Source organism: Peromyscus eremicus, chromosome 6 (assembly GCF_949786415.1).
Source record: "Peromyscus eremicus chromosome 6, PerEre_H2_v1, whole genome shotgun sequence".
Classification (NCBI taxonomy): Eukaryota; Metazoa; Chordata; class Mammalia; order Rodentia; family Cricetidae; genus Peromyscus; species Peromyscus eremicus.
Genome location: NC_081421.1, coordinates 81,256,347 through 81,282,658, shown reverse-complemented (window position 1 = coordinate 81,282,658; position 26,312 = coordinate 81,256,347). Strand labels below are relative to the sequence as shown.

General features: G+C 53.5%; 3 protein-coding genes across 5 annotated transcripts; 2 read left to right on the top strand and 1 right to left on the bottom strand.

Moving 5' to 3' along the window:
• The first annotated feature begins 49 nt into the window (after positions 1–49).
• Positions 50–8,441, top strand: Atxn7l2 (ataxin 7 like 2). Its single transcript, XM_059266087.1, has 11 exons — positions 50–195; positions 2,069–2,134; positions 2,517–2,621; positions 2,994–3,204; positions 3,481–3,767; positions 4,326–4,408; positions 4,787–5,037; positions 5,801–5,999; positions 6,107–6,228; positions 6,690–7,485; positions 8,345–8,441. Exons 1-11 carry the CDS (start codon positions 69–71, stop codon positions 8,357–8,359), a joined length of 2,262 nt encoding a protein of 753 aa, XP_059122070.1. The 5' UTR covers positions 50–68; the 3' UTR covers positions 8,360–8,441.
• Positions 8,442–9,911: 1,470 nt separating this feature from the next.
• LOC131912644 (probable transmembrane reductase CYB561D1) lies at positions 9,912–13,599 on the top strand. Of its 2 annotated transcripts, none has more exons than XM_059264962.1 (3): positions 9,912–10,011; positions 10,596–10,633; positions 11,211–13,599. In XM_059264962.1, exons 2-3 carry the CDS (start codon positions 10,622–10,624, stop codon positions 11,712–11,714), a joined length of 516 nt encoding a protein of 171 aa, XP_059120945.1. In that variant the 5' UTR covers positions 9,912–10,011; positions 10,596–10,621; the 3' UTR covers positions 11,715–13,599. The 2 variants fall into 2 exon arrangements, with proteins under 2 accessions (XP_059120945.1, XP_059120944.1); XM_059264961.1 differs by having other exon boundaries at positions 9,928–10,144.
• A 2,710-nt stretch (positions 13,600–16,309) lies between these two features.
• Amigo1 (adhesion molecule with Ig like domain 1) lies at positions 16,310–24,445 on the bottom strand. 2 transcript variants are annotated; one of them, XM_059266086.1, is made up of 2 exons: positions 22,954–24,445; positions 16,310–19,313 (listed from the first exon to the last, which is right to left on the bottom strand). In XM_059266086.1, the coding sequence occupies exons 1-2, from the start codon at positions 23,850–23,852 to the stop codon at positions 19,250–19,252; spliced, it is 963 nt and encodes a 320-aa protein (XP_059122069.1). In that variant the 5' UTR covers positions 23,853–24,445; the 3' UTR covers positions 16,310–19,249. The 2 variants fall into 2 exon arrangements, with proteins under 2 accessions (XP_059122069.1, XP_059122067.1); XM_059266084.1 differs by having other exon boundaries at positions 22,445–24,019.
• Between the last annotated feature and the right edge of the window lie 1,867 nt (positions 24,446–26,312).

Sequence of the window (26,312 nt, the reverse complement as noted above, 5' to 3'; positions counted from 1 at the left end):
GGGGGAGGGTGGGGGGGGAGGGGGCCGCGCGGCGGCGGCGCCGGGGCGGGCGCGCGTCCGCGGCGGTGATGGCGGTGCGTGAACGCGCGGTGGCAGCAATGGCCGCTCTGGAGCGGCGAGTGCCGAGTCTCGATGACTTCGCGGGACAGAGCTGGAGCTCGTGGGTGGAGCGGGCCGACCTGCCTGCGGCAGATGGTGAGTACAGCCACACTGGAGTCCGGGGACCCCATCACTATCTCCCCTCCCCCCTTAGGGCCCCCTCCAGCTGAGGGGAGCCGCCGACGAGAGCCGCCGTCCGGCTCCCCGGCCCCCCAAACAAAGGACCCGCCGGGTCCTAGTGCCCGCCTGCTCAGGCACCTTCGCGCCTCCGGGTCCTAGCGCCGGCCCATCGCTTGCAGCCCACCCTGCCCACCTCTGTCTCGGCGGGTGCACAGTACCTGCCCCTCACTTTACTTGCCTTTATCTTTCTTCTTGTGCGCTGGCCTCCAGCTTCCATCCGTCCTGCACCTGCTCCGGCTCTACCCATCTGTAACAGTCCTCTCCACGTGTTTCCCACGCACCCCACTTCTGTGCCCCCCTGATCACCCCCTTGATCCTTCGCCTTTTGCCCCGCACCTTAGCTGTTTTCCACGTTTCCCTGCCCGCTGCAGTATTCGTGAACCCCCGCCCCCCTCTGCTTTAGTTCATCCATCCTCCATCCATCCATCCATCCATCCTCCCTACCTCCCTCCTTCAGTCCATCCACCATCCATGCCTCCAAGCCTCCATCCGTTCCTGGGCCTCTTGCCCTGCCCCTTGGCTCTCTCCCTTGACCCCTATTTTCTGTAGGCCCTTGAGTGCCTTTGGTGAGCAGGCCTGCAGCCCCTTCTGATCTTTGTCTCCTGGGCCCCAGGGAGCACCTGGCCTCGTGGCCTTTCGGGGTGACAACAAGCATCACACCCCTGAAGAAGTTTGCAAGTGCGAAGAGGTGGAGGAGGAGATCTCATGGAGCAGTCTCTAATGACACTTGTTCTCTTTTGAGACAACTGACTTCCAGTTCTGTTCTGTCATTCTCCACACTTGCATTTAAGGGACTTAAAAGAGTGGGAGCTGCCCCTTGTCTTTTGCATGCCTAACCCACTACCACTCATGTCTGGATATTACGATTGCCAATAATCTTCTCCTCCTAGAAAGGGGCAACTCTGTTAGTGAGCCTTAGAGAGCCGACCTAGAAGGGAGTACAGGCCAGCCACCCTTGGACCGCCTCATGCTGAGTGGGCTAAGATGGAGCCCTTGTCAGGGTCTAGGTGCACTGAGAACCGGAAATGGAGTCAGACGGATTTGGTGACTCAGAATTGATTTTTTCCCCCCAAGGGACAGGGAGGGGGCTTAGAGGAGGGGGGTGAGGAATGAGGTAGGGGGATGGGGAAAGAGCTGCTTTGCACAGCTAAGATGTTTTTGTCATTAACCCAGACACTGAGGTACAAGGGCAACCCCTGGACAAAGCCCCCCTAAGAAGGGGAGGGGCTTGCGTAGCTGATCAAGGAGACTTTGAAGATGCCAAAGGGTCCAAAGACAGCAGTTTCTCTACTCTATGGCCATCCTATCAGTTCAGGACCTGAGAAGCTGAGTGTAACTTTGATGATACTATGGTAACTTGGGTGGAGCAAAATGAGGCTATGGGGGTGGGGATCTGGGAGGGTACTTGTCTGGGATGCCACAGAGTAGCAGAAAGGACCCATGTAAGCAGTCTCAAAAAGGGACTCAGGGACCTGTAGAAACATTTCCCTTTTAGATGGGGAAGCAAGACCCAGAAAAGAGGCATTTACCCACAGTTACCCACCGAGTCAGCAGGAGAACCTTGTACTGTACCTGGGAGTGAAGGGTCTTTAATGATCCTTCTTGATGGGGTAATCTCATCTCAGAGGGGCAGGTGAAGGAAAAACAGACACTTGTGAATGACCCATTGCTAGTTTCTCCAGCAATTCTGAGTGCTTGTCAGGGAGTGTGGGCTTCATACCACTGGGCTGCAGGCCCTGCTGGGTTCTGGGAAAGGGGATGGGCCTTCTGAGCTGTGCTTCTCCTCCAGGGGCTGAACTGGAGGAGAGTAGCAAAAACATGAAGAAGTTGGACGCCATGACCCTCATTAAAGAAGGTGGGGGTCGACACGTAGAGGACTGGGACTCGGGGAAATTGGACCACCTTTCTTTCCTCTTCCACCGGGGGGGAGGTGGCTTGAAGCAGCAAGACTGCTGGGGGAGCCCCCTTTTGATAGGTCTGAGTCAGCCAGTTGCCCTGGCTCCTGTGACCTGTGTTGGAGATCCCAATCATATGTGGTTGGTGCCCGCTCACATGAAAGCCCATACAGTTTGGGTCTGGTTAGATTGAACTGTGGAAGCCGGGAGCATCCAGCAGAAAACCCTGTCGTATGCCAGTTGGAAGGCAGAGTGCCTTCTAAGTAGTGGGGTGAGAGTGTTCTTTGCTCTAGAGAACTCCTGAGTCCTGCACCCCAGTGATAAAGGCTTCTGTCTTTGCAGACATGTCCATCTTCGGGCACTGCCCTGCCCATGATGACTTCTATTTGGTTGTATGTAACCACTGCAGCCAGGTGGTGAAGCCTCAAGCCTTCCAGAAGCATTGCGGTGAGGGGCGCCCCGGGGAGGTGATAAGGGGACGCGAAGGTGGAACATGGAACTCTTAGGACAGTGTCTGTTGGGAGGTCACGTGGGGTAAAGGAAGGCGGTGCTGGGGACAGATTGAGTGTTGTAGGTGTCAGGATTGTTGTTTGAGCAAACGTCTACATCCAGTAGAGTTAAGAGGGTCCAGAAGTGTGGTCTAGAATTTTGAATCTTAAAGGCTCGATTTTGAATGGGAAGGAGACAGACTCACAACCTAAGCTCTAGCAATTCAGATTCTGTAAAAGGACTGGCGGGCTGGTCAGGAGGCTGGGGAAGGAGGCGGCCATCACCACTCATCTCAGTTGCTCTCTCCACCTGTCTGTCTCCTGGTGACAGAAAGAAGACATGGGCCCCTCAGCAAGCTTTATGCCCGGGCCCCACCCCCACCTCCAGCCCCTGCCAGCTCTCAGAAATGCCATGTAGTGAATGGGCAGGGCCCAGCTTGTAGAGCCCCAGGTCCCACCAAAACCTCCTCCAGGGAGAAGGGCCAGGGGTCCCGGAGCCGTGGCCATCAGCCTCCTGAGAAGACCCAGAAGGACAACCTCTGGTAAGAGGCTGGAAACCCCCAGAGACTAGCCCTGACCTTCACCCAGGAAAGGGTTGACAGCCCTGGGTTGCAGGATACTGCTCATAGCAAGAAAGAGCTAACCCCATCTGCAGCTCCTCTCCATATATTCCAGGGAACATGGGCTCCCCTTTTTTTCCACGCCTCTCTTGGAGCCCACCCAAGTTCCAGAGCTAGGGAGGAGATGGCTCTGGGCTAGAGTCCAGACCCCAGTCCCAGCCTCCCCACCTCCCAGCCCGTCCCTCTCTCCACGTGTAGCCTTTTCGTGCCTGTGGTGAATCTGGAGAAGATGTCCAGTCTCCCGAAGCCTGATGGACATGGAGTCAGGGTGGCTCCACCCTCTGCTTTCCTCAGTCAGCCAGGAGGCCTCCCCAAGGACTCCCCTGGAAAAGTCCCCACGGCCCCCTCTCCTAAAGAACCTCCTGGCAGAGAGAACATCGAGTTAATCCCTGGTGAGGGCTCCAGTCACCGGGCCGAAGGCAGCCCCCCGGAGAAGGAGCCCAGTGGAGCCAGGCTGCCTCCTAAAACCCACCGAAAGATGGCTCGTGAGTAGTTATAGACATGGGCTCAGAAAGGCAGAGTGGAGACTTCACTGGGCTTCTTTGTTTTGGGGCCAGAAAGGTTTGAGGTCAGGAAGGAGTGGACCTGGCCAGGTCTGGCCATTACAGCTTCCAGGGTACAGAAGCCCCCTTACCGCCTGTCCTGCTTGTTCCAGGAAGCTTTGCTGGTCTAGGTCTCTGAGCTAGTCTGAGAGACCCTGTGCCCAAGCCAACAAAGTCACTCGTTCTCACCTTGGGCTGTTGGCCACCATCCCCTTCCTCACACCCACTGCTGGTTTTCCTGGCATCTCAGATGCCTGTGGCTGCATTTGCTTCTTGGTGTGGGCTGCCCTGCTTTGGGCTGCTAGTCTTCCAAGAGTGCCTGGGCCAGGGATGGGGCTGGGGGAGTTCATGCCCAGCAGGTAGCAAGACCTGAGGGTGAGGCTCTTCTGCCTTAGTCCTGCTGTTTCTTGGACCCTTGGCAGGAAGAGGTCAGATTCTTCCTTGGACCACAACAACAACAAAGAAAAGGACTTGAATTCATTGGAACCTCTTTCCCCACAGGTAAAGAGTTTGACCTCAACAGGCAGTGTGGGGTCATAAATCCAGAGACCAAGAAGATCTGTACACGCCTATTGACCTGCAAGGTAACCCCATCCCTCTGCACAGTGATGGGGGTCAGCATAGACACGGGACCTTGGAAAGGAGAATCAGAGGTTATTGGAAACTCAGTTCAAGGCATGGGGCTAGGCGTACACCAGGGAAGGGAGAAGAGGTTATCCGTGGTGGACACGAGGTATGAGCAGTAGACAGGGAGTACCTTCCGATCTCCTTACCCAGCCGAGAGTTTTAGCCCCGTCAGAGAGTAAAGTGGACACACGAACACCCCCACCCAACACACACACACACACACATACACACACACACACACACACACACACACACACACTGAGTCAGAGAAGCCATATACCCCTCAGTCCTGCTCAAATTACACTTCCCTCCTCCTCTCCCCTGCTGTGTTCTAGATCCACTCAGTGCACCAACGCAGGGAGGTCCCAGGCAGGACCAAGGACTTTGATGTGCTAGTGGCTGAACTGAAAGCCAGCTCTCGCAAGGGAGAGTCTCCCAAGGAGAAGAGCCCAGGACGAAAAGAACCAGCTCTCGAGCGCCCCGCCCAGGAGCCTCCCTCTGCTGTCCAGGGTGGGGCCGCAGTAGCTGCCCCCAACACCACCTCTGCTCGTTCTAAGCAGGCCTACCCATACTGTGCGCTTCCCAGGTATGTACAGAACCCTAACCCCATCTAACTTGGGGATACTCAGCCCCTAAGATACCAGGGAGCCCTGGAGACAGGCCCAGGGAATATCCCGAAGATGTGCTCACTTCCCTTAAGCACGGGAAGATACCTAGAACCTACCAGTGGTGTGAGGCAGGTGACTGCCCTATTCCTGCCCAAGCACGCTGCAGGACTCCAGCCTCTGTGAGGTGTGCCAGATACAATGCCTGGGAGAGGAACGTTCTTTTCAGCTACTCCCTTGAGTTAGCACTTGTCATCGGGGAGCTGAACGGGTCAGGGTCCTGGGTAAAGCAGTACGACTGTGTAGTCATCCACTGGCCCCTTTGTGTGCGGAGGCCGCACTGGACTCTGGGGAGAGTCTGCTTTACTGAAGGAGACTTAGATGCAGCTCCACCTGTAGTGGAAACACAGGCTCAGCTCCCAGACAAGCTCACAGGAGTGATGGTGGAGAAGAGCGTTGAGGGAGCTGACTAGGCTGAGCAGTGCTGGGCGTAGTTAAGCTGGGAAGACTTTCTGGAGGAAGCGAGTCTGAAGCGGTTTTCTCCCTGAAGAGGCAAGGCCTAGGAAGAGGCTGGGGAGAGAAGCCCTTGGAAGCCCTTGGTTCTGTCTCTTACTTAGAGAGTTATATTGTACTTTCCCGAACCCTTCCTCTTCCTCCGAGTACCCAGAGGGTGTGTCTACCCTGGCTGTTTGAGCGTGCACACCCCGACTCTGACCCGACATCATATCCCTTTGGCCCTTCCAGGTCCCAGGCCTCCTCTGAGAGTGAGGTGGATGATGAAGGTCCCTGTGGTGGTGATGGGGATCCAGGCCTATTTCCCTTCCCTCTGCCCCGGGGTGGGGCCCAGGCCTCCAGTGAGGAGAGTGAGGAGGAGGGGACATCTGATGACCTCCACCTTCCCCCTGACTGCCATTATGCCACCCGGCCACCTAGGCCACAGGCGGTAAGGACACAGGACAGGGAGCTGGGACGGAGGGTGGTTAAGTCTTGTAGGCAGATGCCTTCCTGTATCTCAGGCCCCGTCAACCATGCTCTTTCCTCTGCCTCTAGTTTTGCACATTTGGAAGCCGGCTGGTGAGCCCAGGATGCTATGTGTTTAGCCGCCGGCTGGACCGGTTTTGCTCAGCACTCAGCTCCATGCTGGAACGGCACCTCAGCTCACACATGTGGAAGTGAGTTTTGTGGACTCGGAACTTCCTTTCTCAGGCTTGAGTATACTTGGGCTTCAGAAGCCCCAGTCTGGAGTGCTTTGGCTGATTGCTAAGAACCCAAGTTGGGTGTGGTATGAAGGGGTGAGACTTGGTAGCCTGGAGGAGGGCATGGGTGGGTGGTAGGGGTGAGTCCAGACTCTTACCCATCACTTCCAGTACCTTTTAGGTAATGTAGGATGGGGGAATGCCCAAACTGAGACCAGAAATCAGGCTGTTAATGGGTCTACATGCCAGTTCATATGCCTCGTACTGATAGGTTATTCCTTCTCCTGTGCCTTCCTGGGCTCTCAGTTCCAGTGTTTCCCAGCAGGGGGCAGCAGCTTTGGGGCTTTGCTGGCCATCTCAAGGTGCAGAGACTGGTGTATATTAGGGAGGCCCTGGAGTTTGCTCAGTATCACAGTGAAGCTCTCTCTTTGCTGCAGGAAGATCCCACCAGCGGCTGAACCTCCATCCCATCTTGTCAGTCCCTCCTTATCTGATCCCCTGAGTCCATCCTCTATGGGCAGCTGCCCCCGACTTCCAGGCCCGCCCCTTCGCCCTGCCTGCCCAGCCTCCATACCCCCCATCAAGGACAGCCTTGTCCCTAGCTACCCTGCAGGCTCCCCCAGCGTCGCAGCTGCCTGCAGCCAGGCAGAGTGCATGGGCGGGAGCCAGGCTATTACCTCACCACTGCCTGCCAACACTCCATCTCCGTCCTTCAGCAAGCTGCCACCTTCCAAGGCCAGCAAGTCCTCCAAAGGCAAGGAAGGGGTGGAGATGGAGGCCCCTTCTCGAAAGCGGAAGTTATCCCCTGGCCCTACCACTTTCAAACGGACCTGCATCCTGGAGCCTCCTGGAAAAGGCAAACCCTCTGGCTGTCGGGGTCTCTCAGCCAAGACTAAAACAACCCTGAGCATGGGGCTAAATGGAACAGTGGGGCCAAGAGTGAAAAGAGCAGGTCCCCTGGACTGTCGGGGTTCCCCTCATTCATCCCCCATACCAGTCAAGGCCTCTCAGCTAGAGAACCGGGGAGCGGCTGGACACCCAGCCAAGGTCCTGCCAACCAACTGCCTCTCTGAGGAGGAGGTAGCCAAGAAGCGGAAAAACCTGGCCACTTACTGCCGGCCAGTCAAGGCCAAGCACTGTCAGGCCGGTGTCCCTCCTGATGGGACCTGCTCTGTGCGTCGCAAGAAGCCAGGTCCAGCCCTGGCCTTTGAGGAGAAGTGCTCTACACTGAAGGTACCAGTCCAGCTGCCTGAAGAACATGGGCAGAGAGGGGTCAGGAGGGCTGAGGCTGGGGAACACAGTAGGTATGTGACGTGGAGAGGGTGCTGAGGAACTGACTCCAGAAAAGAGAATGAAGGGGAAGTTGAGAGAACTCCTGGGCCATCTACTTTAGGGAGAAGTTGGTCAGCTCCTTCCAAGGTGACTGGAGCTTTTGCCTGAGGGACCTTTCCTATGCCCAGTCTTCTCCTTTGGGCTTAGGACATGCTGTCCCATTCTACCTTTACTTGGGCTTTAAGCTAAGGACCACTTCTTTTTGGACCGTCCGCGACCCTCCCACTAGGACTTGGAGTTACTTTTCCTTAAGGGAAAGGGAGTTTGGTCCCAACATGCTGAGTAGCTGGGTGGGTGGGCTGCTCTGGTTCTCCGGTTCTTCTGGCACTAGGACAGAAAGCAAGTACTCAGAGTCCACAGAATCATTTCAGCTTACAGCAGGGTCTCCAGGTTTCTAGTAAAGCTTGCAGTTAGGTTATTTATCTTTTCTCTTGAAGCCCGCTTTGATCTATCCCTGTGATCTCTGTAAGGAGGGACTTCTGGGAGGTGAGGCAGGGTAACAGGCTCCTGATTTAGGCATGGAGTAGGTACATGCCCACTGTCCTGGCACCTACAAGGGCAATCTGACAGTTGGTGAAGGGCCTGCCTGTGTGTGGACAGGTGTGTGCATGTGTATTCTCCAGCTTCACGACCCAGTTAGGCTGGCATTCATTTTCCCCTCGCTCAGTTGTATTTATCAGGCCAGCTGAGGGAATTCAAGGGTTAGCCCAGACGTTCACCGGGACCCTCACCCTGTCTCTTACCTCTTGTCTTCCTGCAGTCAAAAGCCCATTAACGAGAAAGTGCCTGCCCACTGCAACGGAGCCGCCAGCACCTCCTCCCCTCCAGATCCGGGCCCCAGGCTGCTGCCGCTTTTTATAACTTTATATTATTTTTTTTAAGAAAAAAAAAAACAACTCTTTAAAATACCTCAAGACTGTCTCCCTGTTCTGTTGCTGCTAAGAAAAATATAAAAACAGAAACATAGAAAAGGATGAAAAATGATGTAGCCGAATGAGTGTCCTTCCTCTCCCCAGCCCCATCCCAAGAGGCTGACGATAAGCAGTACACACTCGAGCACACGCACACGTGCACAAAACCTAGAGCTGGTGTCACAGGGAATCCTCTTCCAGAGAGGATGATAAGGCATCTCTGAATGAGCAAGGCACCCCAGAGTCTTAAGAGAGACAACTCTAGTTCCACTGGGACAGGAAATGAGAAGGGGGGGGAGTCACACTTTGACTCTACCCTGGCGTTTTTGTCCTGAGGGTTTGTGGGAGTTAGCTTCTGGCCCTTTTCTGGTTTTCTAGCAACTCTGGGCTTCCATCCCTCTACAAGTTATTTCTCTCAAACAGTCTCTGGCTGTCCTTGCCCTTCCCACTTCTAAAAGCAGCCTTAGTTTCTCAACCATATAGAGGTTGAGCTTGGTGATCACTGATCTAGGGATCCTGGCCAGCTCCCCCCACCCCCATATGTGTGTGTCTGTGTGTGGGTCTGTGCATGGGATGCCTGCAGAGGCCAGAAGTGTGGGCTCCCCCTGGAGCTAGTTACAGTAAGCTGTGAACCCCCTGATGTGGGTGTTCAGGTCCTGTGCAAGAGGAGTACGCGTTCTTAACCGCTGAGCCATCTCCCCAGCCCCTGGACAGCCTGTTTTGGCCTCTTCTGTGAGTTTCCCCGAAGAATGGGTTAAAGCTTCTCTCAGCTAGGCTGGATCATCTTGTTGGAGGTAATAGTGTTGCAGAACTTGGGGTTGTGGGAGGCCCTGATTCCTCTGGATCACCTTACTTTTCGAGGCTGTGCAGCTGTTGTGGAGGCGGCCGACTGGAAGTGCCCTAAATCTTTGGAGTATCTTATGGGAGACAACTACACCTGTAAATAGGGATGAGGTTACATCTTTTGGTTCTCATCCTTGAATTCACCAGGTTTGGGTCACTATGTTTTGGCTTTGGCTTTTCGTTTATATGTAGGCAGGGAGGAATCTTGTCTCTCCAACAAGCCAGAAATGTCTGGAGAGTGAGCAGCCAGGGGAATCCAGTACTTCTGGAAAACTGCTCAAAACAGTGGGTCACGTTCTTGGGTCAGCGAACCAAGTGTGTGATTTGGGGTTTCGCTGATACCAGTTGCTACGGATGTAATTTTGACAGGCTGCTTGAGCTATATATACCCCTGTGGATACAAAGGTAGAAATGAAGGTGGGTTGGGAGCCCGGTTAGGTCAATGGAGGTTTCCGGGAGCCGCCCTTCGGGGCTGAGGCGCTTCCCCCCCAGCCTGCAGAGGGCGCTGTGGGCGCCTCCGCCACACGGCCCCGCAGCCTCCCCGGGGAGGAGCCTCTCCTGTAGCCGCCGCCGCCGCCGCCGCTGCCACCGCCTCCGCGGTCGCAAACCCGGAAGAAGCCTCTGGTTGCTGGACTGTACCGGCCGGCTTGGCATTGCCATGCAGCCCGAGGAGGTAGGTCTGGTTCCGGCTCCAGCGAGGGAGCCGAGACTGACCCGCTGGCTGCGGAGAGGCAGTGGGATCTTGGCGCACCTGATAGCTTTGGGCTTCACCATCTTTCTGATTGTGCTGTCCCGGCCAGGAACCAGTGAGTGTGCGAGGAGGGGTGGGGCCGTGGAAGGGGCGGAGCCTCGGTGCTGGTGGGGGCCGCTTTGGGCGCGCTGGGAAACGAGAAACCTAGACCCTCAGCGGAGGAGGGGCGGGTCGTAGAGTGGTTGTAAAGGCCCAGTGGGCGGGGCCCCGGAAGTCCTGGGAGGGTGGGACTTCAAAAGACAGAACTGACACTTCTTAGAATGAGGCCCCATATGGAAAAGCGTGAGGAGGGTCCTGGGCAGACTAAGGTCTACTCTAGGACTGGGCTGGCAGCATATGCAGAACCCAGGCCCAGGTGGTGTAAGGGCCCCTTAGCCGCTACTCCTTTGTGATGAGTTCCCGATTCTTGCTTAGGCTTGAGACGGTATGCTGACCTTTCCCTTATGGCCAGGTCTTTGCAGTTATCAGTGATGCCTAGCCGTCAGCCTATTCTCTTTCTTACTTAGGTCTTTTCTCCTGGCACCCTGTGTTCATGGCCTTGGCGGTGAGTTTGGATATACTTAGCTTAACCCTTGGGGAAGCATTCAGTTTTTGGTCCCCCCCCCCCCCCCCCCCCCGTCCCCCGGTTTTTCGAGACAGGGTTTCTCTGTGTAGTTTTGGTGCCTTTCCTGGCTCTCACTCTGTAGAACAGGCTGGCCTCGAACTCACAGAGATTCCCTGGCTCTACCTCCTGAGTGCTGGGATTAAAGGCGTGCGCCACCGCCGTCCAGCGTTTTTTGGCCTTTCTAAGGATCAGAAAGATGGGGGAAAGAGAGCTTCATCTTTTCCTGAAACCTATATGAGTGGGGGAAATGGAGTAAACTGTCAGGGGGGTTGAGGTTGGGGAGGGGGTTATTTCTCCTCTAGGGGCAGAAAGGAAGAAGTGAGAGGGATGTTTTCAAGGCCTTGTCCTCAGAAATGAGGCGAAAGTTCAATGTTTGCTGTTCTGTGGTCCAGAAAGGGCGTATGTGAGGCTGGAAGTCCGTTAAGCTTCCCCACGGTTTCTGGATGTATGCTAACACCTCCTTTTCCCCAGGCTCCATGCAGACTAGGGGCTCACTGGCCTTCTCCTGTGTTTACAGTTCTGTCTCTGCATGGCTGAAGCCATCCTGCTCTTCTCGCCTGAGCACTCCCTGTTCTTCTTCTGCTCTCGAAAGACCCGGATCCGACTCCACTGGGCAGGGCAGACCATGACCATCCTCTGTGCTCTCCTGGGCTTGGGCTTCATTATCTCCAGCAAGATCCGCAGTGAGCTGTCCCATCTGGCATCCTGGCATAGCTGGGCAGGAGCGCTGACACTGCTGGCCACTGGGGGACAAGCACTGTGTGGGCTTGGCCTCCTCTGTCCACGGGCAGCCCGGGTCTCCAGGGTGGCTCGCCTCAAGCTCTACCATCTGACATGTGGCCTGGTTGTCTACTTGATGGCTACAGTAACCGTGCTCTTGGGCATGTACTCAGTGTGGTTCCAGGCCCAGATTAAAGGTGCAGCCTGGTACCTGTGCCTGGCACTACCAGTGTACCCGGCCCTGGTGATCATGCACCAGATCTCCAGCGCCTACTTGCCAAGGAAGAAAGTGGAAATGTGAATGCCTCAGAACTCTGAACCTAGGTGAGATTCTCTCCTTGGACTTCAGCAGTTCCTTGATCTTCACGGGACCCACTTCAGAAGCAGACGAATTTTTGCACTTCATGGCTAAGCCACAGACAGGGTGCAGAAACCCTAGCTGCTACTGCTGAGGGATGGAATTTTTGCACTTCATGGCTAAGCCACAGGGTGCAGAAACCCTAGCTGCTACTGCTGAGGGATGATCTGGTGGGTTCCAATGGGGAAGTGTACTACTGGGTGCAAGTAGAAGGTTCTGGAGAACCTGAAGCCTCACTTTTGATGGGATACAGAAGCATTAGGTGGTGGTGGTGATGGTGATGGTGATGGTGGTGATTACTTATGTGCCTGATGAAGAGCTGGATTCCTGTTGGTTATGAATGACAGTCACAGACATCGGGGTCCCTTTTGGAAAAGCAGTACTGTGGTCTCTTAGGCTGTGTTGTACAGTCAACCTTAGACACGTTTCATATCTCAGGACCTCAGTTTCCCCATCTGAAAGTCCCTTACCTTTAACATTCAGTGTCTGGCAGATGGTTGTCACTGAATACCCTCTTAGCTCTGGACCATGCGGACAGCTCAGGATGTAATTCTTTCATCCATTCTTCCTTGTACCCTTCAGAAATCTGTGCTGACTTGACTCCTGAGCCAAGGAACAAGGGCCATGAACTGTGGAAAGAAGGGGCCAAGGTGAGGGTCCCCTGGACAATAAGATAGTGAAGGCACTAAAGTCACTTTGAAGTTCTTGGGAGGAACAGGAGGGCATTGGCCTTAGCCAAGCCCTGGACTCTTGGATTCCTTAGCTCAGCTAAGGGCTTCCTTCAGGCTACCTCTGGGTCTAGATTGTAGAATCTGGGTGTGCTCTTGACATCATTCTCAGGGCAGAGTAGTTCTGGGCATCTTATACTTTGCTCTTAGGGCTTAGAGTATTTACTTAGCACATTGCTCCAGGGAACTATTCTGAAGCTTTTAGAACAAAATAAAAACCAGGGAGTGGGGCCCTCTTGATCCAAGGAACATCGTGTCTCCCTGGTTGCCCGTCTCTCCTTGTCATTTAACTTCTCCTTAGTTGTTGTCTCCTGCCAGCCCCTTGGCTTGAGAATGGGATGATTTCAGTACCGACTGGGCTCTCTTCCCTGCCAAGATACCTCCTTGGTCCAGCTGAGTTCCCCAGAGCATCCTTGTTGGTGAGGGCTAGATGTCAAATTAGTTAGCTATGGTGTGGGTCTGTCCAGGAGATGGGCCCTCTGTAGAGCCTAATAAGGACTGGATACTGCTGAACCAGGAAAGGTACCATGCAGCTTTCCACCTGGGAGACAGAGCCCATCAGAGACTCTGGGAGGCCTGCAGTATAGGGGCTGGAGCTCCAGGTCCAGAGACAAAGGAAAAGTGTCTGTCTCATGTCTCGGATCCTCTGAAGATTTAAGGCCTCTTCTCCAAGTGGCTCAGGAACAAGGTGGGTGGGATTCAATAGTTCAAGAATGGGGACTGTAGGGCAGAAGTGTCCTCTCAGTGGACCTCACGATGCTTTTCCTCAGGGAGATAGCATCTCTCATAAGCTCTCTAAATACAGCTCACTGAACAGAGGCTCCTGTAGTGCGGAGGGGAACCATTCTTGTCTTTTTCAATGCCCTGTCTCCCTCTCAAGCTGTCCAATGTGCTGTGAGCTTGGAATGGTTACTGGGCCACATGAAAGAGGTTCTCACTAGGGTGACTTTGATGCAGGGCTCCATCTCCTCCCCTCATCAAGGCCAGTGCTGGGGCCTCCCTAGGGCGGGCCAGGTAAGGTTCAGCAGCTTGTTCTCAGAGCACAGAGGCAATGCCGGGAAGCCGGGGCCTGCCTGAGGTGTTGCCTCCTCCCAGGTGGTGCGCGGGCGGGCGGGCGGGCGGGCGGGCGGGCGTGCTGACAGCCGGCAGTTTGCGTGGGCAGTGCCATCTGATGTCTATTCCCAGCCCTGGGAGGAAGGGGAGTCATTTATATTCTGCAGGAAGAAGGGACCCAGCTGTCACTTCCTCTGACCAGTGGGGCTGGAGGGCATCGGTGCAGAGCAGAGAGGACCCAGGTAGCAGTGGTCTCCTGCTGAGGGATCTGACCACAGTATAGGGAGCAGGTCACCAGGATGGCTGGTAGGCCAGATTTGGGGGCGGGGGGACTTCCCTCCCCTCCTGTCTTGCCATTTCTCCATCACCACCTGCCCTCACATCCTGGGGCAGCAGCTGGACAACCATTAGACCTCCGTGCCAGGGTATTCTTCCTCCAGCTGGGATCTGTGGCTGCCGGCTGCATATGCCTCCTGGCTGTGTGCTCCCTCTTCCCCACACCGTCTGCCCCTTCCTCTTTGTATCTTCCAGTGTCTGGATACTACCTGGGCTTCTCAGCAGCGAGGCAGGGACCGGAGGGGGGGGGACACACGTGGCTGTCCTTTGCCAGTGTTCCTTGACTAGGGGAAGCTGCTAGTAGTCAGCCTGTTTTGCTTTTTAAAGTGGGGCGGGGGATGACACTCAGGATGCTCAAGATTTAAAAGTCGCCCATCATTTGCACAAATTTCCATATCGTGCTAAGTCCTGATTCCATATTTGATTGTGTTCCAAGCTTGATTATACTCAGACTCAACCTTGAGGGCATGAGAGAGATAGTTGTGTATCAGATCCAAATGGTAATGGGCGTACTGTTCAGGTTTGGAGTCCTCTCAGGGGCCCCTTTGTTCCTGTACCCCTCCTTTCCTTGGAGTCCCATTGGGGCTGGGGGTGGCAGCGAATGAATGACAGGAGCTCGGCACTGAGAACTCTGGCTTCCTTCTCTGCCTGTCATCCCCATCCAAGACAGGCTGCTATCACTTGCCAGCCTGTGCATGTTCTCCCCCTCCCAAGGCAGGCCACCCTTCCTCCATGACACTGGCCTGCCCCGTCTCTCATTGTCCCCACCTTTCCACCCCCATGCATGGCTGCCGTGGGTCTTGTTTTTCAAACCTCACTGTGGGAGATCCAGGCATCCCCCCTGAGCCAGCTGGCTGCTGTGCCAAGGCCTGTTCAGAGTTAATAATAATCATTAGTTGAATGGTGCTGGGGCCTTTCACTCCAGATCTCTAAGTACTTGCAGGCTGAGTCAGCCAGCCTTCACCTTCCCCCTCTTTCTGGGCTTTGGCGTGTAACAGCATGGGAAGACACTGTGAGAGAGGGAGTCAGGATTCTTGCTGCCTGACCATGCCTGAGGACTTTCTCTGAGAGGAAGCAGTAAGGCCAAGGTACACAGAGAATACAGTATGCTCAACTGAGACCACCATGGCTGTGGTAGTTGATAACCCCAAACCTCTAGTACTCCTGTGTGCTTGCCTTGGCCTCTGCGGGGTGTTCTACCTGAATGCCCTTAAGCAAGCTTAGAGAGCGAGAAAGTTTCTGGGTTAGTTACCCGCCCCCCATACCCTTGTCTGTGACTGGCACAAAGAAGCTGTGTGTCATGAACTGAAAGGTGTGTCAGCGTGGACACCGGGAAATCTGATGTAGGAGTGTCTCAGCTCCTAACACTGGGTGGCATAGGCAAACCATTTGCTTCTCATCCTACCTCACAGGGATGTTGTGAGGGCTATAGACAAGAGAACAAGGTTCAAAGCATTAAACAAATGAAAAGCAGATGGGATGTTCTGTCCTTTCCTCTCCCTCAGCCTGGCTCTGGGCTTTATGCTTCTTAAGGAGGCAATAAACTGTAGGAGATGATGCTCAGGGGGACCCAAGTCTCAGAGGGACTTTGGGGGCCATATAACAGTCACATTTCTTACTTTTGGATGCAAGGTCATCTCCTATCTCTTCCTGCAAGGGAGGCCACCAAGATCATGGTTACTGAGGTTTGTCTTACATATTGCTTACCCAGTGTGGTCAAGCCACAGGGTTGATCACAGATCTGCGTCAATGCAGCTTCCTCCAGGTCTAATCGGAAGGGTAAGGTCTCAGCCGGGAGCTTTGGTCGTAATTTATCTACATCTCTCCTTCCTAACTCTGCCCTTCTAAAAGAAGAGTACAACACAGAGAAAGGATCAATAGTAGTGATCACTGCAGCTGGACGTGGTGGTGCACGCTTTTGATCCCAGCACTCGGGAGGCAGAGGCAGAGGCAGGCAGATCTCTCTGAGTTCGAGGCCAGCCTGGTCTACAGAGTGAGATCCAGGACAGCCAAGGCTACACAGAGAAATCTTGTCTCGAAAAAGAAAAAAAAAAAAAAAAAAGAGTGATCACTGCAGCACCACCCTGACTCTGTGAAGTACATGTCTTCTGACTTCCAGAGGTCCACAGTTTTCCTGTTTTAGGCTCTTGGAGTTAAGACCATAGTCTCCTCTCCTCCTGAAAATGCTTTGCTGGAATTACCACACAAGCACTCATGTACACACACACACACACACACACACACACACTCTCTCCCTCTCCCTCTCCCTCTCCCTCTCCCTCTCTCTCTCTCTCTCTCTCTCTCAAGCAGTTCTATGTAAACTTTCAGTTAAGAGGAAGGATACTTTCCATTCCATTGTCTGAGGGCAGGGAGCATTTGACCAGAGCAGAGGGCAAGCAGAACCAACAGCAGCACTCAGACTTGAACATTTGTCTTTTTTTTTTTATCTTAATTGTTGTCTCTGTCCTGGGATCCAGAAATGAAACACTAGTTTAGCCTCAGCCACTCTTGCCAGAAGCCGAGGATGGGAGAGCAGTGCCCCAGAACCGCCTTGGACAGGGGTTGGAAGTAGATGGTCAGCACTGGGCAGGGCTTAACCCAAACAGATTACCTCTGCTGGGACTACCTTATCCCAGAAAGCTTGGCTAGTCACAGATGTGGTCAGAGAACAGCAGTCCGTTATTAATCAGCCAGCCATTGTCAGAAGTTCCCAAAGAGGTGTTTAGCCTGCTTTGAAGCCAGTGAAGGAACCATGTCAGGCTAGTCTATGGAATCTGAGGGGCTGGTTTTGGGTCAGTAGTGACCTGAGCGGCTCCCAGAACCCTATCTTTGAGATAGGCTCTCAGTTATCCTCCAGTGTGTCCTAGCAGTGACACTTAGACCAAACCGAGGGAGCAGTGGGAGGTCAGAGAAGTGCAAAGCAGTCCTGCCTAACCTGTGTGCACAGCACCTTATCTGTGCCAGGGCAGAAGCTGCCTAGTCGGACTGCATCTTCTGGTCTGCTGAAGGATGGCTCTCAGGCCATAGTTCTATGTCCTCTGTGCTCCAGGGACAGTAACCAGGCTGGCACACACCGTAAGGGAAGGCCTCGGGGCACTTCTAAGGATCCTGGCCATTTGATACCTTCTCCCGGTCAGTGGTCAATGTCTGAGCCTGATGAAAGTGCCTGACTGGCAGCTTAGCCTTCCCTTTCAAAGCCCTGGGAGAGGAAGCAGCCAGCATAGACTCCCCGTGGCCTGACCAAAAAAGCCAACTGTCCTTACTGCAGGGCCCGAGCTTTTTTTGCCATGTGGGTGGGGAAAGTGCAGCATCACCATTGGTTGCCTAGGAGACAAGATAAGTGGTACAAATACAGCAAGGGGAGGAGCTGGGAGACCAGGTGAAGAAAGACTAGGCTAGCCCATGCACTGGACTCTCAATCTGTCACATCAGCCTTCTCTGTTCCCCCTGAAGTGCTGCCTGAGGGGGATGGGGGAAAGTCTTGCAAGACCTGACAGACAAACTGCATATCCTGACCACGATCCAGGGAGCTTGTGGCTTAGGAGTGGGATGAGCAGAAAAAGCAGAAGAGATATAGGTTTGGAAGGTGAGAGAGCTCAGAAAACATAAAGGGGAGAACTCCAAGAAGTCTTCCCAGCCTGTTCTCTACCAGCACCACCCTCTGAACCAGGGGACAGCCATAGCAAAAGCAACTTTGTAAAGATGAGAAAATACACAGATGTGGACTATGGGAGAGCTCTGACCTCAACATCTGTATGTCCCTTACTGACTTGATGTGACTGGAGGTGGAGTGGCTCCACTGTTCCTCCCAAGATCAGAAAGATAACTTCGCAGACAGGAGAGGGCTGCAGTAAGAGGTCAGGGTAATTATAAATGTCCTCCCTCTTTGGTCTCCCATCCAAGTACAAACCTGGACTGACCCTACTTAGCTTCTCAGATCAGCTGAGATCTGGCATATGTAGGGTGGTATGGGCCTAGACCTCACCCTCTTTGGATCTACCAGGACAGTCCCTTCCAGAAGCCCCAAGAGCCTAGTCAGAGTATAGTCTAATCCATTTTCTGGTAGGGTATGTCTATAAGAAAAAAGTAAAAATTCCATTTTTTTTTCTGTTCTGCAGAATACTTACTATACATGAAGCAGTCATTGAGTATTAACATACCCATTAGATGAATATGCTTTTAGCCCAAGATGAAAATATCCTGGTAATAATCAAAATTTTATGAAAGTGAGCTGTTTCCCACCATTAAAAAAAAATCAACCTCCCAACCCAGGCATTTTCCCATTGTACCAATTAGAAAGCTTGATCTAGCCTTTTAAGAGAAGCCCATAGGGAGGCAACCCTCCTCCTTAGGGATCCAGGAAATCATCACAAGCCCTAGCCCAGGATATCAAGACTCTTGCTTGCTCAGGCACTGTGATGCTGCTTTTGAGACTCTGTTTCAGAGTCTGGGAAACCACGGTCTTTTGGGCAGACCAACCCCTGCCTGATTTTGTGTGGTCTGTAAGATTGGTGGCTTTTACATTTTTAACTGGTTGAAACAGATTCAAAAGACACTAACATTTTAATGCCCGTAAGTAGAATTTCATTGTTTGCTATGTTTCAGCAGTGATTTGAATAAGTACCTAAAAGATTCGTGTCCTAGAAGCTTGGACCCCAGTGTGGTATAGCTGAAAGGTGAAAACCTTAAGACAAGGTCTAGTGAGAGCTAATTAGGTCATTGGGGGCATCATCCTTAGAAGACATTAATGTAGTTCTCATAGGACCCTGGTTAGTTCTTATATGAGCAAGCTGTTAGACAAAGAGCAAGCCAGACCCCTGAGTCTCTCTCGCTTCCTGTCTCCCCATGTGATCTCTTCTGCATGCCCTTCCATTATTGTGACATACTCCATGAGGCTCTCTCGACATGCACAACAAATACGACCACCGGATCTTTGACTTTCACCCTCCAAAACTGTAAGCTCAGTCAATCTTTTTTCCTCATAAAACACTCTGTCTTGGGCATTTGACTCTAGCAGATTACTACATTGAGACGGAACCACAGTCATTCATCTATACACTGGGGACATCTGTCTACTGTATCAGTGCAGCTGAAGTTTAATAAATGGTGAAGCCTATACAGCCCCAAATATTTACTCTCTGCCTTAGAAGAAAAAGTTTGCCATTCTCTTGTCTAATCCTATTGCCTGGATATTTTACACTTAATTCCTAGGCGATGAAGATAACAACACTTAAAAGAGATTCTCTCTTTAGATGTGTCACACCCTTTTGAAGTATGCTGAACCCACCCACAGCTAAGATAAATAAACCATCCACAAACTGTGCCAGAGCAGAGACTCAAGCCAGGTTTAATGGTCATTGTCTAGTTATAGAGCCCATTGGCTCTGAGGTTTGCCAGCCTGGTATACACAGTGGGAGGAAGAGTCCTAGACACAGGATAAAGGAATTACAGAGGCAAGAACATACACAAAACCGGGAAGTTGGCTTTGTTCTCCCCAGATGGGTCTACCCTTTCCTGGCCTCTTTCAGAGGACCCATAGATACAGAAAGAAAAAGATCACAGATAATTACACAGACTGTAGAGCCCTGTCACATCCTGTCTCCAGAGACACCTGCTTCTCCTTCCTGGGAAACAGAGTTTATGGGTGCAGGTGGGGTGAAAGTCAACCTTCCTTAGAGCTACACCTGGCAGCTTTCTTTCCAAGGTCTAATGGGATTATACATGTGGGATACGGATACACATACATCCCCCTGCCTATAAGAAGAGAGCTACCATTGGGTTATAAGAACTGAGACCACAAGAGACCAGTCAGTTAAATGTCCTGGTGGCGTCCAGACATGTCCTTCAGGTGTCTCGAACTAGGGCCCAAGTTAGTGGATATAGTGGGGAGATTGGGGCTAGGGCCCAAGTTAGGGATATAGTGGGGAGATTGGGGCTGCAGAGTAGGACTTATACAGAAAATGGCCCTCCTAGTCCTCAGGAGCTCAGCTAGAATGCCCCCAAAGGCAAACTTCATTTGACCTCCATTTTAAAGAGGTTTACAGCCCTAGATGGTGTCAAGAGAGGAATCTGCCACATAAGAGATTTTCTCATTTCCTAGTGAGCCTGAGGACAGAGGTCTGGCTCTTGAACCTCTGTTGACAAAGTCCCCATTAGTCTTTGGAATACAGCCCAACAGCGTTCCTCTCCAACCCTTATCTATCAGGACAGGTAACACAGGAAGACCAACTCAGAGCTGCTTAGCCACGACCAGCATCCTTTGGGGTCCTTGACTGCTCTGGTTCTAGCTTTCCGTCTTATAAATGTGTGGAGTCTGACGAAGCAGCTGGTACCTCACCACACCTCCTCCCAAAGACTTCCACGTGTGGCCCCCCTAACTCCAGCCTCTGCAGAGAAGTTATTCAGAACCACGGAGAGATGGGTAAAAGTCCAGGGTGGTCAGAAATGAAAGTACAAGAGATTGTGCATTGGAGGAGCCTGGCACGGTCACTGTCTCTCCTACAGTGCGAGAAAACTGTGTGTGAGAAGTTGTGCGCGTGGGTGGAGGCCATTCTAGAGGGGGCCACAGATTCACTGTCCCGGTGGAGGTCAAGGTGCTGGTGTGCATGCATTCCTATGAGCATGCATACCTAATGAGCATGCAACTACTTAGGGGGAATCGCTGCACCTCTCTCTTGACAAAAGTAGGTTACTAATAAAGGATTGACAGCAGCCTTGAGATCCCAGGAGCAGACAGCAGACAATGTTTACTTCAGTTTCTCTTCCCCAGTCCTTAGAGGCAGCCGGACAGGCCCTCCTAGCACTAAGCAACCCTCACCATAGGTAAACAACACCTCTTGGAACCTAAAAAGCAGGTCAGGAAACTGGAGGACCTGGACAACCTCCAACTACAGGAAACACGGGAAAGAAAAGACACTGAAAAAAGACCAACGCTGGGGAACACTTTCACCTCCGCCCTGCTCACCCCCCCTTCCAAAGCTCTTGGGCCTGCAGGATGGTCAAAGGGCGCTGGGCGGAGCATCTCTGTACCCAAAACATTTTGCAAGCCTGGATGGAAGCTAAGGCTGGGTTTCTTCTTCTCCTTTTTCTTGAAGTCTCTCTGCTCTGACAGCCACAACTGCACTGCCCTCCAACTGAGAGGAATGGTATGGTGGAACTTCCTTTTCAAAGCTTAGTGCCCCTTACGCCTCTGTTACAAGACTGCCTTAGAGCCTGGTGGGGAGGGCAGGACTCTAAGTCACACTGTAGCGCCATTCTGGGACAGAGACCACTAGGTTCCAACCCTGCAGATAACAAAATCCCCCAGTTTGGCTTTGCAGCAGGAGTGAGGCAGCCTTGTCAGCAGGGAGAAGATAAATGTTGGGTCCTGTCTATCTCCAGACCTAGTCCAACTGAGCAAGACCAGACTTTACTGCACTCCTCCCTCTGCAGAGCAGCATAACGTGGAGAGCTCAGAACCCCACCTAAGTTGATTAGAAGGCTAACTGAAGAGAGGTCACACGCAGAAAATCAGGGAGGTCTGACTGGCTGCTACATCAAAGAGGCTGGTTTTCCTCATCCTTTCAGTAAGATTGGCCCTTGTGCCACATTGATGGCAGGTATCCATAATGCTCCGCCTTCAGCATCCCTTCCTGTGGTCCCAACAGATATACACTGGGAGTCAAATACTAACCAAAGCTTTCCCCCAGCCAGGAAATTAGCCTACCCGGAATTTATGTCCTATCTACAAATTTTACGCTATGACAGGGACCCTTTAATTCATTCTGTATCTATCTGTGCCACTTGCCCCAGGACAAGGCACAGATACCACATCCTATATTGCTGCCATAACTAACAGGCAAAAGGCCAGACTCCTGCAAAAATCCACCTACTCAGGACTCCCGGGGAAAGAAGACAGCTTTAGTGAGAAGTCTCACGGCAGCTTTAGGCAGTGCTATAGAGCCAGGCCTCCATCTTTCCCTGACTCATTTTCCAAAGGTTTCCGATCCTCTAGCTCTGGATGTGACTTCCTGACCAGAGAAGATACTGCAGCATCCCAGCATGGCTCCTGTGGAGGCTCCCCCAACACACACAACTTCACAGGTGTGGGTGGGCAGAGACAGAAAAAAATTGTTTTTCAAATGGTTTTCTCTTAAGGAGCTAGGGATGACCTCAAAAAAGTTTAGGGAATCTGCTCTTCCCCTCACCCCTTTCCTCATTCCCATCCAACTCAGACGCATCCCTCCTCCTCTACCACACTGAGAATAGCCAAGGCTTTGGGTAGGGGTGTGGCGTCTGCCTGAGGATTAATATATCCGTATGTGAAACTCACAGCATCCACACCGTCACTGGGGTCTTGCCTGCTCTTGTGCCCATGACCAATTCCCTGGTGGTCAGGAAGAACCCACTCCCTTGGGCAGCCAGCCCTCTCTTCCATCCCCTCCTATCCCTCAGGGGTACACTACCTCTCCTGGGGCAGAACCTCCCCACCAACCTATCCTGCTCACACCACAATGGGTGTATCAGAGAAGACCGAGCTGACAGACTCCGGATCTGACATCCTCCGTTGGCCCTTGCCTGTTGCCTCGGGCACCGGCAGAGTGTTGCCTGGCTTGAGTTTGCCATTTTGACCCTGCCCGGGTCCAGCAGGTTCCAGGAAGGCCACCCGCCGGTCAAAACCATCATCCTTGTCCCCACCAGCCATCGGATCATGGTTGGGTGTGGTACTGAGCATGGAAGAGCTGAGGCTATCCCCTTGATGGCTGGAAGGCTTCTCCACACCCCGACACCAGCAGCGGCAAGGGGTGAGGTACAAGTATATGAGGACCAGGACCACACTGAGGATACAGCCCACCAGGGTGGTATAGGCTGTGTTCAGGGTATCATGGTGTCCGTGCAAGGTGAAGTTGTACACTTTCAACTCCACAGACAGTGTCTCATTGAAAGTCTCCCCCATGGCGTAGCAGGTATACACCCCCCCATCCTCCACCTGCACCTTTTTAAAATGAAGACTGCCATCCTTGGACACAGTCACTGTGCCATTGGCCCCCTGATTTAGCACCTGTTCATTGCTCGGTGTCACCCACACTTTGGTCATCCCTTGCTGTTTGGTATCACACGTGATGGTCAAGGTATCTCCCAGATGAGCCTCCCAGGCACTTTCCTTGTACTCGCTGCAATTGAAGAAATCCAGATTGAAGACGTTGTGCAGCTTCTTGGAATGCACGCAGTAGAGATCCTCCTGGAAGTCCATCACGGAACTCAGCTGCCGGTACTGCCAGTGCGAAAAGAGCTGGTAGAGCTTGCAGTCACATTCCAGGGGGTTGTTGTGCAGGTACAGCCCGTTCTTGACCCATGCTGGCAATTTCTGCAGGTCGGTCAGAGGCAACTTCTTCAGCTTGTTGGACGACAGATCCAAGAGCATAAGTTTGGGTAATTTGTGGCCATCCTTGATCAGTTCCAGAGGGAAGCGAGAGATCTGATTCTGGCTCAAGTAGAGTTTCTGCAACTGGGCCATGTCCTCGAAGGCATAGCGGTCCACCACCACGATGTGGTTATTGTAGAGCAGAAGCACTTCCAGTGCCTGCAGATCGCTGAACAGGAACTCATCCAGCGTGTGAAGATGGTTGGAGGAGAGGTCCAGGTACCGCAGGTTGGGTACTGGGACAAAGGCCTCGGAGGAGATGAAGTTCAGGTGGTTATGGCTCAGCAGCAGGGAGTGCAGATTAATCAGACGGGTGGGGGTCCACTCGGCCCGGAGCCGGCTCAAGTTGTTGTGGCTGAGGTCCAGAAGTGCTGTGTAGCTGGGTAAAGATTGGGGCACATTGGGCAGCTGCTGCTTGGAGCAGCTGAGGATGTTGCTGGCGCACAGGCAGTTGGCGGGACAGCTAACCACAGCTCGGCCGGCCTTGGCTACCTCAAAGAGAAGCAGGAACAAGGAGAGCAGCAGGAGCCAGAGGCCTGGCAGGTCACGCTGGGGTTGCATAGTGTCACTGGGGAGAGCGAGGAAGGCCACAGGACGATCTGGGAGGGAGTCACCCCGGCATGTTCTGGTGGAGTATGGAAGGGTCACTTTCACTACAGGCTTGAGAGAAAGAGCATGGGTTTGTAGTCACCAAGGACTCAGAAGGATGGACCACCACTCCCACTTTCCCCTCCCACCCCTGCTCCCACCCCTTTGATCGAGTAGAAAGAGGAAGCAATCTCGGGTAGTTCCCGGGCTCAGTGCAGGCAGACTGTGGGCTCAAAATCCTAGGGCATTAGAGGCATTGGCGCAAAGCCCCGGTGGGTTGGGGTCGCGGGTATAAAGTGAGGGTATGCACAGCGTGTCACCTGCGGCGGTAGTGGTGGGGTGTCACAGGGATTGCACACTCGAGGTTTGGAGGCGGGGTCATCAGGGCCTTTCCCCGAGGAGTCGAGGGGAAGGTCAACAGGGTACCGGGCTAGGAAGGGCCGCAGGTTTCCGGGGCCTGTGGCGCGGGCTCCCTCCCCAGAACCTCCGGTCACCGCACCTGCTCTGCGAGGATGCGTCTCAGCCCATGGCCAGTCCGGGAGCTCCGTCGCGGCCTCCCCCGTCCGCGCCTCCCCGGCCGGCCTGTCACGGCGCCCGGCGTACGCAGGGGCCCGCGCCCGGCGACATCGCCTGCGAGGAACTTGCCGGGTTCCGCGCTGTCCACCCGCGCCGCCGCCGCCGCCGCCGCCTCGCCTCGACCGCCGCGCCCGTCCGCCCGAGCCCACGCACGACTGCCGCCTCCGGACCCACGGGCCAGGCGTGGAGCAGTGCGGCGAGCGGGAGACGCCGCGATCCCAGCCGAGGGAGCAGCGTGGGGGCAGCGAGCACCGCGCGCGCGCCCGTCGCCGCCGCCGGAGCCTCGGGGCGCGTGCGCGCGGCGGGGGCGGGGCGCACGTGCGTGTGTTTGGCTCCGGCTCCCGGCGGACACGCGGGCCGCCGGCTCGAGTCAGGGGTCACTTCCTCTGCGAACCTGTGCTGGGGGGCCCCAAGCGAGCGACAGGGGCTCCTTAAGCGCCTCTCCTCCCTGGCTCCCCTTTCTCCATCCTCCTCAATCCCCAGTGCCTCTCTTCCTGCTCAAACCCACTGTCAAGAGAAGTAAGCCTACCAGGAGTGAGTTCGCTGGAGCCAGGGAATTGACTCCGGGGCAAGGAGCGTCACACGTCTTTTAATTTTCCTAATTAAAGAAGTCTGGCTCGACTCCCGCTGTTCAGTGTTGGCGGGAAATTCATTAGTCACATTTTTTGATGTTCCTCCTGCTTTCTCTATGGCGCTGTGAAGTCCCCAAAATTTGGGGGAAGAGCTTTATTTTGCTCTCCCTACCCCAATTCTTGATGCCACTAGTCCATACACCTTGGAGGACCGCTGGAGAGCACAGCTCCAGAGCCTGCAAGCCTGAGTGTCGTTGGGAGGTGTGTCCTTGCACAGACAACCCATGGTGCTCGCCCCACTGCCCATCCTATGCAGCTCTCTCACTTGTCTTTTTCCCAAAGTAGGACCTGTATTTTCTGATGGCGGGGTGAGTCCGGTAGTTTCCCCATTAACCTAATTCTCAAAAATGAAGGCCAGTGGTGGGGCGTTTGAGGTGTTTTCTGTAGGGTAACCCGGACCCCAAACACAAGCTGTTAATCAGTGTATGTATGACATTGATGATTGGGGCAGGGTGTAGGACGAACTAAGACCATTCCCTTGGTGGTCACCAAGGGAGAAATTACCAAATTTTTCTTTCTAGTCGTTTGCAGTAGCAAGACCAAGTCTGAAATTAATGTCTCAACACATTAGCTTGCTACGAGTTTTAAAAAGAAAGAATGTAGCCAGGCGGCAGCAGCGGCGCACGCCTTTAATCCCAGCACTCCGGAAGCCCAAGGCGGATCTCTGTGAGTTCGAGGCCAGCCTGGTCTACAGAGCGAGCTCCAGGACAGGCACCAAAACTGCACAGAGAAACCCTGTCTCGAACGTATATCTGTCCCATAGGTTTTACTGTGAATTTAAGTGACTGTACTATCTCTTCAAGGGATATAAGCAGGTTAACCTTACGCACGATCTGAAAGGATTTTTTTTCCTTCCCTATTTAATCCAGGTATGGGTGAAAAGTCAGGGAAGATGGGGGTCCTTTTTGGAGAAGAGGGAAGGAGAAATCATGAAACCAATCGCTGAAACAGAGTTTCTGAGAAGCTTGCTAGTCAGTCCTGGCCTAGCGGTTTCTCAGTTGCAGGTACATGCCATATGGAAGCTGGTCATCAGAAAACTTGACCGGGACCAGAGGGTCAGCTTTCACAGAAAGTCCCATGGATCCCTCAGATGGTTGGCTGTTGGCAAGAACTCAGTGACTCTCCGGAAGGTCAGGTCTCAAGAGTGCTTAAGTGTCCCAACAGGACAGCTTCCTTCAGGGCAAGAGGTCCAAAACCATGCAGACAGAAGTCACAGTGACCCAGC